At 37.3% G+C, this 15,803-nt stretch overlaps 1 protein-coding gene across 1 annotated transcript in view; it reads right to left on the bottom strand.

Moving 5' to 3' along the window:
- The window catches only part of Gpc6 (glypican 6), a 981,663-nt gene that overhangs the window by 82,631 nt on the left and 883,229 nt on the right, over nucleotides 1-15,803 (bottom strand). Inside the window, exon 5 of the mRNA XM_042682659.1 lies at nucleotides 14,691-14,821. Within this exon, the coding sequence (XP_042538593.1) occupies nucleotides 14,691-14,821 (131 nt within the window). The remainder of the gene's footprint in view (nucleotides 1-14,690; nucleotides 14,822-15,803) is intronic.

The following is a 15,803-nucleotide window of genomic DNA, read 5'->3' as shown; positions in this document are numbered from 1 at the left end:
TTAAACTAAGCACTTTTCATCATACATAGTATGTAATTCTACTGAGGTAGGCACAGAGAGAGAAAGAGAGAGAGAGAGAGCCCTTGAGTGTCATTCCCAATGACAAATTCCATCTTGAGGCACACACAATTCATTTTGCCTTACCACTACAGCTAATTTCTCTTCTGTTGCATTCCAAAATTCTCCTTCAACTCAGCATTTTGCACAGCAGGAGTACTTTGTCTTGGCATTCTTTAAGATTGGGCTTAACACACTATTGATTATTCTCTCTTACAATTTCTGAAGTTGATGGTATAAACCAGTGTGATAAAGATAGTGGGCCCTTTTCTCCTGGTGCCTAAATCACATCCCCATGGCAAGGTCGTTGCTGATGGAAGAGTATTAACATTTCCAAAGCTCCAGGGATCTGTTGCATGTGCTATTTTGGATTGCTTTGAAAATGACTACTGACTTTTAAAAAGCATAAAGCCCAAGGCAACAAAACAGCAGTGGCCTTGTGGAAAGTTCCTGAAGCCTAGACTGAAAGAGTTAATAAACCTTTAATTGCTGTCTGGGTAAAAGCTAAATCAGAGGAACTTGTGATGGCCCGCCAGAATACTAGTGTTGCAGGGAGACAATTAATCGGAATAGAAAAAAAAAAAAACTTGCCACGAAGATTTTTGTTGTTGTTTGTTTTGGGGTTGTGACTGAACTGTTACAGGGCATTGTTAATTAACATAGCCTAGTCTCTTTCCATTCTTTTTTGGGAGGCTGGAATTTGATGATGGAGAGATTTGGTGAGGGAGAGAGATTGCTGGGTCTATGATCCAAACTGAATAAGACACAGACTTCTAATTATTTGGGAAACCACAGTTCATCCCATAGGCAGGTAGACACCTACATAAAAATGTCATGTTAATGTCAAGTTTAAATGGTCTCTTCATCTATTTTTATCATTCCTTTAGAAAAACAGAACTGTCATAAGAGAAATGGTCAGTTTGGAAGTTCTAAGCTTAGCATTCACAGCTGATTTTCAGTATTTGACAAAACTTCCCAAGGAGAATTGAAAAGATGTACCAGAATGCCAACTGCCCTGCTTTTGCTTAGTACTGATAAAAGACCCCTGTATTAGTCTCATACAAGAGAAATCTTGACCTTCTTAAATTCCTAACCTGAAGCTTGTTTCTAGTGTGGTGAAGTTATAGGAACTGGGGCTTTGGGAAGCTGATCAGTTGTCCTCATAAACAGGATTGACGTCTTGAGGAAAGACAGACTCTGTTGTTCCTCAGCCACTTAGTTTATTGTATTTGGTTATATCTGCCTGAAAGACTAAGATTATATGCAATCCGTTAGAAAAAAAATTGAAAAACTATATAGGGTTCACCAATTGAAAGGAAAAAAATTCTTATGTAAGGAATTAGGGTGATTTCAATTTTTTGAGTTGGCTAAAACAGAAAGGAAATATTGTTAAAGTTTTGTGGCTCATGAAGCCCAGGGTTAGGTTAAAATAAAGGTCCAAGGAACCCTTTCTCCGGTGACCTGATTCCCTTATATTTTATCTCTTGAAGAAGAGAAGAAATAGATGAAAAAGTATGTGAAGCTAAAGGCCTTTGGTTGGTTGGTTAAATGAAAGTCAGTAGATCAAGTGGTCAAGGTTGGAGGTATAATTTTGGACCCTTAGATAAAGATCATTTTAAAGCCCTGAAACTGACTGTTTTTATCAAGGGGAAGTATAGAGATAAGTTGGGGTGAGCTAGGGCTGGCCTAAGGCCATGCCTATATTTACAGCTTCCTCTATCAGCCTCAGTTTCTTCAGTCAAGTGGGAGTAATAATACTACTTAGTACACAGATAAGCTAAAGTGATCCAAGATAATGTACCAGGCAGGGAAAACAGAACCCAACATCTAGAAAAGCAAGTGCTTGATTCTATTACTTAGTGATATCATTGTATAAATGGTACTGCCCAGAAATTTTGCTTCCTGAATAAGGAAATATGAAAGAAGAGACACATCTGGGCTGATGTTTCTTCACTATTTTCACACAATCTTATTTGCAAGGAGCTCAAAGCTGTTACAAGGGCTTGTGTGTCAAATTAGGTCTTTTTGCTAATGTTACTCTGTTAAAGGACTCGTTAAAAGGAAGGTTGATATTTGTTCTGTGCCCTCAAACTATTTGGCAATGTTTTCTCCAGGAATTTCTCACAAAATTGGTGGTCTGGAGAACAAGCTCTGAGCTATACCAGGGAGATGGTTATAACCTGCCAAGAGGAGGAGGAGGAGCAGTGATTCAAATAAAAACTGCATCTATTTGGAGGCATTTGTGATGCAAATCTGCCACCGGTAACCTTTAATTTGAGAGAATACCATTTCCAGACACTATTGTCTTCTCTTTACAATAAGATAGTCCTTTCTAGAGGAGGTAACGCCAGGGCCAGGCTGAGTCCCCTAGTTGTGGACTAAATCATTAGGTCTACCCCTTTAAAAAAAATAATACAGGCAGTGTTAGCTCCTGCTGGCTTCCCCACAAGAGATATTGAAAGGGATAATTAGATAATTCCAGAAAGTATTTGGAAGCTCCGATGTAGACAAATGCTGCAGATGTTCAAAGGAATTATCTTTCTTACCTGGCTGACTCAAAAGATGTTTGAATATCAGGAGGATATCTGGCTCCTGAATCCGCTCTCTTAAGAGGATTACTAAGATAATGTCTCAGAAGTACATTGGCATTCTGAGATTAAAGCAGCTGACATTAAGATAGAAAGTGCTGGATGAAGAGACATTTTACAGTTTGGGAGGGGTGAGGAAGAGCAGGGCAGGGAAGTGTGATATATTGGGTTTAGGTGCCCTGCTTTAAGTTTTTAAATATAAGCATTGAGGACCAAATTATTGCAGCATTTTAAAGTATTTTTCTTAAGCTAACAGGGTGTGTATGGTATGTTTTTTTTTCCAGAACACACATACACTTCTACACCTATATCTCGTTGTCTGTTTAATCTCTACATGGTCCTGGGAGCTCAATATATATTGAACAAAGTCATTACTAGAAACCTGAGAAGCATATGTAACCTGGTCTCATCTCTTGTGTTTTTAAAGAAAATCCCTTCCGCCCCCAATTTTCACCAGGAGCTCTTAGAGTAGGAAAGATGTTTCTGTTTTTGTGTACTGTTTTGAAACTTGCAAATGGAACTAGAGTGCTGTATAGATTTAGTCAGACTTGATGTTTTCAAAGTTTTGCTTACTTATTTGATTCTAATTTATATTACAGTGCTAATGATTGAAGTATTTGTTAACTCTTCAGGGGAATTCCAATCTACCATGTTCATACCCAAGGAAAGAAAAACTCTCATATCTGCTCAGGTTTATGTGTAATTGGCCCAAATGTGGCCATTCAAACTGCTAAACAAAATATCTGAGATTTTTAATATCATTTATGAGCAACAGAATGGTATTTCTTAGAGTTCTTAAAGGTAGTTCTTGAAATTCAATGTCAAGGCACCAGCAGATTATCTGGTGAAGATTCTCTGATAGATTCCAAGATACTACTTCCTTGTTGTGTCCTTTTGTAGAAAAAGGCTACAAAAGTCCCCTAATCTCCTTTTTTAGGAATTATTCCCATATTTGTCTCTCAAAGACCCCAGATCTTAATAGTAGCACCTTACAGGGAAGTTTTAACAAGTGAATTTGTGTGCAAACCTACATTAAACCATAACAGCTCATAAATAAAAGCCTAAAAGCTTGGGATACCAGCTTCCCTCTTTTCCCTTAAACTCATAATACCTTGCTATCACATGATCTCCCCAAGTTTCAAAGGTAGTGTGAAGATAAAATGGATGAAGTGTCTGGAGACATGGCTCAAGTGGTTGAGCACTTGACTAGCAAGTATGAGGTCATAAATTCAAACCCTAGTACCACAAATAAAAGGTGAGATGTACACACGAGACACTGAAAACTGTGATGTATAAAAATGTAGGATTTTTAACTGACATAACCAATAATTAGATAAGATAATAATGTACACATTCTGGGGGGCAATTTAAGCTCTTTGAAGAATAGGATTTTATACATTTTGCTTATCATAGTATTCCAGAATCTATGAGTTCTCTGCACATACTTGGTTTTTTAAAATAATCACTAATGAAAGATTATGAATGAAATTTTTAACTATAATTACCCTAGCTTGTAAACTGTTTTGAAGGCAAATATCATGAGAGGGAAACGTTAAAAAAGGAAAACCATGTATTGAATGTGTTAGGTAGATGCTAACTCTTCTATGTGTTTGATAGACTATTTCAAATAATTAATTAGCTTTTCAAAATCAAGGATGAATACTTGTTCAGGTTTGCAAAATGAATCATGAGTCCATGCTTAAAAAATGACATTTTAGCTGGGTACCATTTTCTTATGTCTCTAATCCGAGCTACTCAAGAGGCTGGGATCTGAGATCTTGATTCAAAGCCAGCGAGGACAGAATAGTCTATAATTTCTTACCCTCAGAAAGCTGGAAAAAGGGTTTGTGATTGGAAGAGCTGATGTGGTTCAAGTAGTAGAGCACCAGCCCTGAGTGAAAAAAAAGCTCAGGGAAATCACCCCAGCTCTGAGTTCAAGCCCTAGTTTTGCACACAAATTCACTTGTTAAAACTTCCCTGTAAGGTGCTACTATTAAGATCTGGGGTCTTTGAGAGACAAATATGGGAATAGTTCCTAAAAAAGGAGATTAGGGGACTTTTGTAGCCCTTTTCTACAAAGGACACATCAAGAAAGTAGTATCTTGGAATCTATCAGAGAATCTTCACACACACACACACACACACACACACACACACACACACACACACACACACACACAAAGATATTTTTGTTCCATTTAATGTGCCAAATTAAAGCAAACTAAACCTTCAACTTTAATTAAAGTAATAACTAGCACCAAACATCCTGCTGCTTCATTATTTGACTGTACTTATTGTAGTTGAGAAGCCAGTTAGAAAGTGGATGACTTTGTACACAGAATAGTCAGATTTGCTCTCTGATTGGTGAGGGCTGAGTTAAGAGCTACAGGCAATTGACAGACAATGTCCCCCTTATTTGAAATGTTAAGCTCCAAGGATACCCCTCCCCAATGGATACCTGAAACCACAGCTAGTACTAAATCTTATGTGTATCATCTTCCCTACACATATGTAACTTTTCACCTAAAAGAAGCACGTTATATCTTCTCTGCAGTATATCCAAACTGTCATATTCTTTTGCTTTGGGAAAACCATTATTATGTAAAATGAGAGTTCTTTGAACATTATAATATTGACGGTCATTCTATAACCAGATGTGGCTACAAGCGACAGGCAGGCAGGCAGCATATACAACATGGATATAGTGGGCAAAGGACGTGATAAATTCATGTTATCCAGAATGGTACACAATTTAAAATTGATGACTTGTTTGCTTCTGGAATTTTATACTTATTACTTTTGGACAGCAGTTGACTGTGGGTAACTAAGAGTGTAGACAGTTAATCCTCAGTTAAAGGAAAAGTACTGTGATTAAGCTCTGAGCTCAGGCAATGGCCACTGCTTACATTAGAGTAGCAGGTAACTTGTACTTTATACAATATTACCCCTCCTGATACTAACCTAACCAAAATAGCAAAAACAGCCTGGGTAGAGAGACACAGTTTTTGTACAGAATCGTAGGCTCTTTCTCAAAGTCAGAGTTTGTGGCTGAAATCCATGTTCTGGGAGACATTTCTTATCAGTGTCAACAGCAGTGACTATGTATAGCTGGTCCTGGGGGCGTGAACTCAGGGCCTGGGCACTATCCTTCTCTGTGCTCAAGGCTAGTGCTCTACCATTTGAGCCACAGCACTAATTCTGGCTTTTTCAGGGTTCCTTATTGGAAATAAGAGTGTCACAGGCTTTCCTGCCTGGGCTGGCTTCAAACCATGATCCTCAGATCTCGGCCTCCTGAGTAGCTATGATTTATAGATGTGAGCCACGGACACCTGGCTTAAAATATTTTTTAAAAATCATTTTGTTCGAAGTTAGTGGCAACAGGAGCTCTATCATGACCATTATATAAAATTAAGCTGGAGCTTTAGAGTTCAAGTTTACACAATTTTTCTGAGTCCTAACAGCTTTCTGCTTATTTCCTAAGAATTGTTATACAAACAAAATATTTCACTGGTAACTTTGTGCTTTAGTTATAAAGATCATGATAGTTGTGGCACAAGTGTTCTAAAGGTCCAGGTTTTTGTTTGGAAATTTCTGTTTGGATTGTCTCTTAAGAAGACATTTTCTTGGCCTTCATTTCAGAACCATCTCTTCTCTCATCTTCTGCCTTCTTTTCTCTTTTCCTCTTCTCCCATTTTCTTTCTCCTTTGTCCTTTTCTCCCTGACTCATGCTTTTCTTTCCTTAAAGATGGATTGCAATGGTTTCTCAGCCAATTTCTCTGGCAAACTCAAACTCCAGGATGGGACCAGCATCCTGTGAGAGGATTTTGGATTCTACTGAATCAAGTCCAGTCATTAGTTTTAGTTTTGGCTCCTTTTCTTGGCTTCAGTTTTTAAAAGCCAGCCACCATGACAGTTTTAAGACTTAAAAATGTACTCCTGATGCATATACAGTTTGGTTCCAGAATATCCATCAGATGTATTCCATACTTCTTAATTTTTTTTTAATAAAACTCCTACCATTGGCTTAGGGAGAGTATTTTTTTTCCCCTTGAACATTTTACTTTCCTTAAATAGAGAACACCTTGACTTAATATTTTTCTCCCAAAAGGGGAACAAGAAGGGAAGAGTTTCAAGGAATTGAATGCAACATGTTTTTGGATATGGAGAGAAAAGAAGTCCTAGGGCTCTCTGCCTGGTTAAATGATTATTTCAAATGCTTTTTGCTTGTAGGTTTTATAGCAATTCTTTTTGTTCACTTTGCAGAATATGAAGGAGCTCAGCCCAGCTTTTTACCACTCCTCATTTAAGCCAGGACTCAACAATATCTGTTAAGTGTCACTACTGCAAAAAATGAGTGCTGGGGATGTGAAAATTGGCTATGTCCATGATCCCATGTTGGTCCTGACAAGAACTCAGGTCATTACATGTGGTAAGTGACCCAGACTGGAGAGTCTACAATGCTTTCTAAAGCATCCATCCTGGAACTAGCTTTTACTGGCTCATGAGATCACCTGCTAAATTTTCAGGAATTGTACCAAGTGTTAAACATGAGCAACTTACTAAAGATTAAGTTTTACTAACTTAAAATGATATATTATATTAAAATTAAGGGTAGTACATACTCCAAACTAATGGTGCACTAATTATTTTAGTGTTATCTATAATCTTGAGGTTATCTGTTCCAATCACCCATAAAAGAATGGAATATTATATCATAAGATGCTATGTTGTGTTCAGTGATATCACACTGGAACTTGAAACCAGCCGCTGTAGGTGTATTTACACTAGAGCAATTGGGAAAAACCATCAGCTAGCATATTTTCCCCCCCACAGAATTGGCTCTTTTACATAACTACAGAGAGAGGACAGAAGCAACAACTCCTTTAGAATCAAACCAGATCACATGCACCTTAGCAGAAAGGAAATGCTAAGAGCTGGACATAAGGTCCTATATGTGAGAATGGGAAGAGGCTCATGCCATTCTTCTAGCACAATCATCACTGAATATGAGAAATACAGACTGGGGGAGAGTTCCCTATATGAACTTGAAGAAAAAATTTCAGGAGACTAGGACAAAAGTTGGAAGGGAAATTTCAGGAGATCCAGGAAAATGTCTTCCCTTATTCCTAAGAACACACTGAGTGTTGAAAATGAAATTGAGTTTCAATCATCCATTTTTGAGTAGACTACATTAAATATAATCTTCTCATCGTTTTCTGTGAAGTTAAACTGAAAGAAAATCTTAAGATAAATCTCCAAAGGTTAGAAATAATCAGGAGTTTTCCTTTCTCATCAAAATGAGAAAAATGTTAATCTCTTCTACATAGAAGAGGAATTAAAAGTAGTTTGCTTTGGATATATATCCTATAAATGCATTATAAGCATTTTTCTTAAACTTTCATTTATATATATATATATATATATATATATTTTTTTTTAAAGATGCCTTTCCCTGAAAAACATGGCCTTGTTACAAACAGAAATAGAACAGATCCTGATTTTCTATGCAGTAGTGAAGAAATCAGAGAATAGAAAATGGTTCAAGGTTACTATTCCTTGAAGTAATGTTACAATTGATGGATGGAATATAAAATTTGAATTTGAATAAACCGGAGAAAATCTTGTAAATTTAGAATCATTGAGACTGTATGATTTTCCTTTGAAAACAAAACTAAAGGAGAAATAGAAATAGACCATAAAGCTTTATAAATAGTATGTCCATTTTTTTCTCAGAGATCATGCAGGTAGGAACAGACAATCTGTCAATGAAGTAGGCCAATGTTTTTCCTTCAATGTAAGAATAATAGATTGTTGGGCATAGAGCATTGAAATTCCTGTGGTAATGTAGGTGTAGACAACAGCCACCAGCAGCTCTTTCCTGGAGTCTGCTCACGTTGGACCTCTATATAGGTCCTTCTTCTCCTCTAGGAAATAATTTTCAATTGAAAATAACTATATAGTCATAGGATTAAGTGCAGGGGTAAGGATATCAAATCTTCTTTTCTGATCTTAGATAATGAAAGTAGAACTACAGACTCTGGTGGACAGACAAGTTAAAGAGCAGAGAATGAGTACTATGACACCTTAACGTATCATAGGTATTTTCGATGATAACCATGAAGATACTTAACCTTTAGGAGTGGTTTTAGATAGTCCATGAGAAGCATTTTACATGAATTGTATCCTTGTTTCATTCAAACAACTCTTTGAGAACCCTTTTAGTCTTCAATTATCTAATTGAGTTTAGATAATATATACATTCCCTCCCCTCCACCCCACCCCCACCCCCAATCACACAGCTGGTAACTGCCAGATCTTTGATGGGTCTGATGTCAAACTCTGATGGACAACTACTATTCTGTAATATTTTAAAGAGAATACTGGCAAACTTTTAAAGTATTTGCCATTCCTTATTGTTGAGTTCTCTCTGCAGTGTATATTATGAATTCAACTAAGCAAAAAAGAATTGTTTCTTCCATATGTAAAATGAAGTGTTAGGGAAGAGTGTGCATTTGTTCTCATGCCTGCATTTGTGCCTATATTAAGCTATTTCTTTCTTTTTCTCTTGCTGTTGATTGTGAGGCCTGGACTCAGGGCCTGGGATAGCTCCCTGAGCTTTTCACTCACCACTAGTGCTCTACCACTTTTATCTGAAGTACCACTTCTCATTTTCTGGTGGTTAATTGGAGATAAGGATCCTGTGGACTTCCCTGCACTGGCTTCAAATGGTGATCCTCAGATCTTAGCCTCCCAAGTAGCTAGGATTTCAGGCATCAGCCAATGGCTTCCAAAAGTAGTTTTCTTTACTATAGCGCTGTAGTAGAGTTTGAAGTTTGATATTGTTAGACCTCCAGTACTACTTTTTCTGCTAAGGATGACTTTTGTCTTTTATGGTTCCAATGAATTTTTGGATTGTTTTCTCTATGTCATTGAAAAATGATGTTGAGATTTTAGTGGGCATTGCATTGAGTTTATAGATTGGGGCAGTACTGCCATTTTCATGATATCAATTCTGCCAATCCAGGAGCATGGAAAGTTTTTGCACTTACTTGGGTCTTCTTCAGTTTCCTTTACATTTTTATAGTTTTCACTGCTGAGGTCCTTGGTTGTTAATTCCTACTTTTTTTTTTTTTTTTTTGGTCTATTATGAGGCCTGAACTCTGGGCCTGGGTGCTGTCTCTCAGCTCTTCAGCTTAAGGCTAGTGCTCTACCACTTACGGCACAGCGCCACTTTTGGCTTTTTCTGCTTATGTGGTGCTGAGGAATCAAACCCAGGGCCTCATGCATGCAAAGCATGCACTCTACTATTGAGCTACTTTCCCAGTCCCAATTCCTACACATTTTTATGTTTTTTTTGAGACTATTTCAAATGGAATTGCTTTCCTGATTTCAGTCTTGATCTTCTCATTGTTGGCATATAGGAAAGCTACATTTTGTGTGTGTGTGTGTGTGTGTGTGTGTGTGTGTGTGTGTGTGTGTGTGTGTGATTTGATGCTACTTTACCAAGGTCATAATTTTATAGGTTGCTACTATATCAGGGTACAGTAAAGCTACTAGCACAACCATAATCATTTCAGCACTATTCACCATAGCCAAGGATGTAATCAGCCTAGAAGCCCCTCAATGAGTGAGTGAATCAAGAAAATGTAATATCTATCTCTGTAGCTTTATCTCTCTCTCTCTTTCTCTATCGCAGAATTTACTTGTCCATTAGAAAGAATATTGTACCATATGTAAAGAAGTAGAAAGACATGGAAAAAATTATGTTAAGTGAAGAAAGTCAGGACCAGAGAGACAAAGGATCAGTTTTTCCCATATAATATATATCTCTCTATATATATCTATATATATAGATATATATATACATACACATATACATATATATAATAAAACTCTAAACAATGCCTTCACAAATAAAAGAAGGTGTTTTCTGCATCTGAATTCTCGAGATATTACTTAATGTGTGAATGTTTTGAAAAAAAGATCTAGAGAAAAGAAAATAACTTGGAGACTGGAAAAATAAAACTAAATAGTTAATGAAAAAATGTGTTTGTAAAACTACTAAGTGTTGTGCTGGAAAGGGACGTTTAGATAAACAACACCTCTGTAGATGAGGAAACTAAAACTCAATGGCTAGAAACAGAAATAGTTTTCTTTTCTTTCCTGTTTTTCTAGGATTTTTTGGTCTTTATTTGAGTTGGAGACTCAAGAAGAGAAAATTAAGTAACTGAAGGCTGTCCTGCTCTTCTGTAATGGATTCTACTCTGGTCTGTAATAACTATTAATTGAATGGATGGTTTCAATTGCAATTTAATAAGTCTTCCTTCTTAATTTAGATTATATCTGACAAACCAATCTTTTCCCGGATTAGATTTGAAATCATTCCTATTACAGAAAATGATATCTTGTGAAATCAGTTTTATTTTCCCTGCTAAGAGAGGAAGGAGATTTATGTATTGACATCTGAAGTTCAAAGGCAGAAACTTAGTTTTTTTTTCTTTTCTTTCCCTTGGCGAATTTTCTTAAAGTTGTGTAGAGTTCACTATTAAGGGTGTTCCATTAAAAATAACAATTCAACAATTTGCCTACATTTGCATTTGTTTACAACTTCAACGTGCTGAGGGCTGGACTTGGCCCTAGCTACTTTGCAACACAGTATGATCCCAGTTCTAGGAGAGTTTTCCACAGAGGGACTGACAAGTCGGTGGTGGGAAACGTTACAGGTAGGAGTTGCAAGTCTATGCAAGGAACTATGAGGAAACCTCATGGTGAGCTGTGAGTACAGAGTCCAGTGATGAGAAAACGGGTCACAGGTAGGCAGGCAATGGCTGAGCAGGAATTAGATTCCTCTGTAGGTGCAGAGGGAGCTGCTGAGGACTGGAGGCTTGGTCTGTAATAGATTGCCAGCCTCGTGAATACAAAGTTCTGAGTTCAAATCCTCAATATCTCAAGGGGAGCTACTGAAGGACAGATGAGAGGAATATACTTCCTTCAGGTTTTAGAAATACTTTGGTGGCTAGGTGAAAGATGAACTTGAAGGGATTCCAGAGAAAGTCAGAAGACTAATTAGGAGGCAGTTATCATTAGAGGAACATTTTTGTAAGGTTTCTTTAAAAAATAAAAAGGAACTTTTTGTCAAAATTAGTCATATGGGGTGGTGGAGCTTGTTTATTACCTGTATTGATTGTCTGGCATTATATCTGTGTGTTTATTGGTATACTTGTTTATCTATTCAGTGTCTGTCTCCTCTACTGCATTTGATGAGAGGAGTTGAGCCTGGACCACTCCTGTATGCTGCAGGCCTGTAACAATGTGTGCCACACAGATACTCAATACATCTTTGCTGGATGAATACTTGAAAAGCAAATAGCAATGCTTGACTTGAACATGAGCATATACTGATACAAACACCTACTTCTGAGAAGTCTGATAATGGTCTCAGGCCCTAGACACTTTGGTCTTAAGGTTTTTTTTTTAACCTGTCCTATTCTCCAGAGCCATTTCAAACATCTGCAAGCTTAGCCGCCCTGAATTCCTCCAGCACTGCTGGGAGATGGGGCCTCTCAAACAACACTAATTGGTTTGTAGGTAATAGATGTGAAAGGTAATTGATCTGATTTTTTTTTAAGGAAAGAAAATAGTCTTTTGTGCAAACCCCAAGTGTGCTATTAGCCCCAAAAGTTGAGTAATTTGGAACATCATCCTTTACATTGAGAACCCCAAGCTCATTAAAGCCCTAAAATAGGTCTACCAAGCTATTGGCTCGGCTCTCTCCCAGAGAGCAAGAAACCCAGACCAAAGTTTTTCTTACCCGACTTTCCACCAACCCCTAATCCAATTTGATTCATACCCAGCCAAGGCGACCTTTGTGGGAAACTATGGTTTTCTTTTTGCTCTGTAATATCTCTCCCCCTTCTTGATTGTATTTGAAGTAATTTTTACAAAGCATTAAAAATTGAAGAAAACTATTCATAGAACTCTTTGCCTGATATATTTCTCTTTTTTTCATGTTTAACAATCTTTAATTCAAATGCTAAAATGTAGTACAAGCCATTTTTTAGAGCTTGGGAATTTGTTCTTAAAAACAAGAGTAGGGGAAATGTGACAAAATGATATTTCTACTTTTTATAAACTTTCAAAGAAAGTGTAAATCACAGGGCCTTGAAAGATCTATTTAACCAAACCCCCTACCAATAGCTTATACCCATTCCATATACTTATTCCTGAATAAAGATTACAATTCAGCTTTGCTTACATAACCACTTGTGCCAGCTTGCTTCCTATACTGTCAAATATATCATGAACTGCTTTCGAAATACATTGCTTTTTAAAACAAGAGGGTAGTTCTTTGTAGAAAGCAATGCTTAAGCTTCCAGGTACATTTCCCAGAAAACAGCATATGCTATTCATAGACTGAGATACTCTCAAATTAGAATACCTACCTTAATGTGCATAGAGGCATGAGTGGCAAAGTTGAAGATCAGTATTAACTATGTTTTCTATTTATTTGAAGCACAGTAATATATATATATATATATATATGTACACTTTGGATATTCAGTTTCACATCACTGCCATTAACTTGAGGAACATTATACAGTTTTTTAAAAAAGGAAATAAAAGGAAAAAATTGTCTCCTTTTTTGAGCAGTGCATTACATAATTTTACTTGCCCAAAGAGACCATTTACAAATATCAGGCCAATAAACTGCTAACATCCATAAAAAGGTAGCTATCATACTAAAATGCAAGACTTGAAAGGTGGTATCCAGACAAGAAAAGACCAAAACAAACTGGAATGAAAGCCTAGATATCACATCTACATTCAGGGCTTTTTGTTTGGACCTTCATCCTCTTCTCTCCCTCTACCTTATCCTGCTGGAGTTCCAGGCCTCATTCCTCTAGGAGCCTGTTCACTCATAGACCCCACACTTCCTTGCCCAAAGCACTCAATACACATCTTGCTTCCCATCATGGAAACACTCATGGTTGTGGTACAGAGTGAGCTTCAAGACAAGAGGAAAAAGGTGTAGAAGGGAAGAAGAGATGAGGATTCACCAGCATGAGAAAGAAGAACAAATGGATGCCGAAGAGAGGAAAGTTATAGCCTGATGGGTCGCATGGTTCCAAGAGAAAGAGGCATGGTGGAGGAGCAATGAACATGGTTGATCCCTATGGTTCAGGAAGCCAGAAATATCCACCTCCAGGTGGTGGTGGTGCTGGCAACATAGGTTATGGTAACTGATCTGTTTCAGTGTGAATGAGATCACTCCATCACCATGTTTAAAGGACTGATAGAGAGGAGGTTAGGGATTCACTACAGGAGACTAATAAAGAGAACAGAGGGGCATTTGTGCAGAAAAGAGGCACTATCAAGGATGAAGACCCATTGCACTTCTCCATTTGGTTTAAGGTGGGTCCTGTTTATCTTCAGCTGGATGGAGACAAATAGACACTGTGCACCTGGTAATTGTATTCTGCAGGTGCAAACCCAGGAGCTCCATCTCGTATGATTTATGAAAGGGAGCTACCTTCTGCCTTTTAACATGTGTTTGACTCATACAAAGGACCATTTTCCCCTGAAGGTCCATGAATAAAAGTTATACTGTAGCCTTAAAAGGAAGAAGTGATGTTGAATTATTAACAACTGAACATATACCATGTATGTCTCAGGTACACAGCTGATGACATAATAGACATTTCTAGAGAAAGAACAAGGTGTGCAGGAAAATCACAAACATTGGGAAAGAAAATTCCCCCCAAATTGCTCACATATGTGAGAGATTAGTCAGCATACTTGGGGCTCACTAGAAGTTTTGGGTAGCCAATAAATTTCATCGTGATTGAGTAGTTGGGAACTCAAAATGAATGTACCTTCTCAATGCCACTTTGTCAGACATTTTTTAATGAAGTAATAGATCTGTGAGTCAATAGGAAAAGTAGTGCATAATTTATAATCCAAGCTGGCATACTGTGTTATTTCATTTTATGCTATGGCACCTGTATAATGTACATATGTTTATAGAAATGTTATTAATGCAAGTACCTTTGCAGACACTTGCATACTGTTTTCTTGCATGTTCATGATGGCTTCAGAAATCTTGACATCTATAGGATCCATGACCGACTCAATGTTGAATGGCCCTTCCAATCGTTCTGCGACCAAAAGCATTGCATCTGTAAAAACACAAAGACATGATTTACCAAGAACCAGGAGCTCCAGCTACATTCACCCATTTTCAAAATGACTGCCTGAAAGATAATGTCAATCTTTCCCATTTTTCTTTCCCATAGTCGAAAATAAAATAGACAACTAAAAAAATCACAGTATGTTTTACTTCAGTCGAAGATTTATGATTAGTTTACCTGCACAGAAGCATACCTGAAAATAAGAAAATTAGTATAAATGCACACAGTTGAACATAGCTACCTATTTTGTGTGAAATAAAAAGCAATATAGGGTCAGCAATCAACCGCATTTTGAAAATAGGATGTGATCAAGAATTGAGTGTAGGGAAAATGAAAATACTAGAGGAAAAAGAATGCAGATTTGTAAATTGGGTGCACAAATATCAAGATGCCAGTCAAGTGTATCTACCTGCGTGAAGCATTTCTGGATTTCTCCCCAAAAGACATGTTCCTACTTTGTGCTAACTTTCTACCCAGCATGCCCTTCTGTTTTTGATTTTCAACACTTCTTGGGAGATAAGGGGAACTTCCCTTACTTGGTTTGGTATTTTCAAATGTCTGTAAGATGTATTGAACTTAGTGGAACTAACTATTACTCAGAATGCATGAGACTCCCAGAGGAGACTGTAATGATGGCATGGAAACAAGAGTTATGATGGAGCAATCAGGCCTTGTTTTGTTCTAAAGGGCTGAATGGCTATGAGAAAAATCTTTGGTGTTATTAAGCCACAAGTTTGTGAGCATATAGGAAGACAGAGGACAAGGACTCTCTCTGTGTGTATTGTGGGGACAGATGTCCTTTCTACAGCATCCATTCTTTGTAACCAGAACATGGTTTGATGAGCCACTGTCCACCCAGAATCTGCATTAGAATTCTTTTTGTAATAATGAAAGTTTGACAGTAGAAGAAGGTCTGTGTTTAGCAGGACTGAGGAATTCAAAAATTAATTTAGATATAATTAAAAATAAT

Source organism: Dipodomys spectabilis, unplaced genomic scaffold (genome assembly GCF_019054845.1).
Source record: "Dipodomys spectabilis isolate Male_0828 unplaced genomic scaffold, ASM1905484v1 ptg000075l, whole genome shotgun sequence".
Lineage (NCBI taxonomy): Eukaryota > Metazoa > Chordata > Mammalia > Rodentia > Heteromyidae > Dipodomys > Dipodomys spectabilis.
The sequence above is the reverse complement of the archived record's forward strand: the minus strand, read 5'-3'. Positions and strand labels throughout refer to the sequence as shown.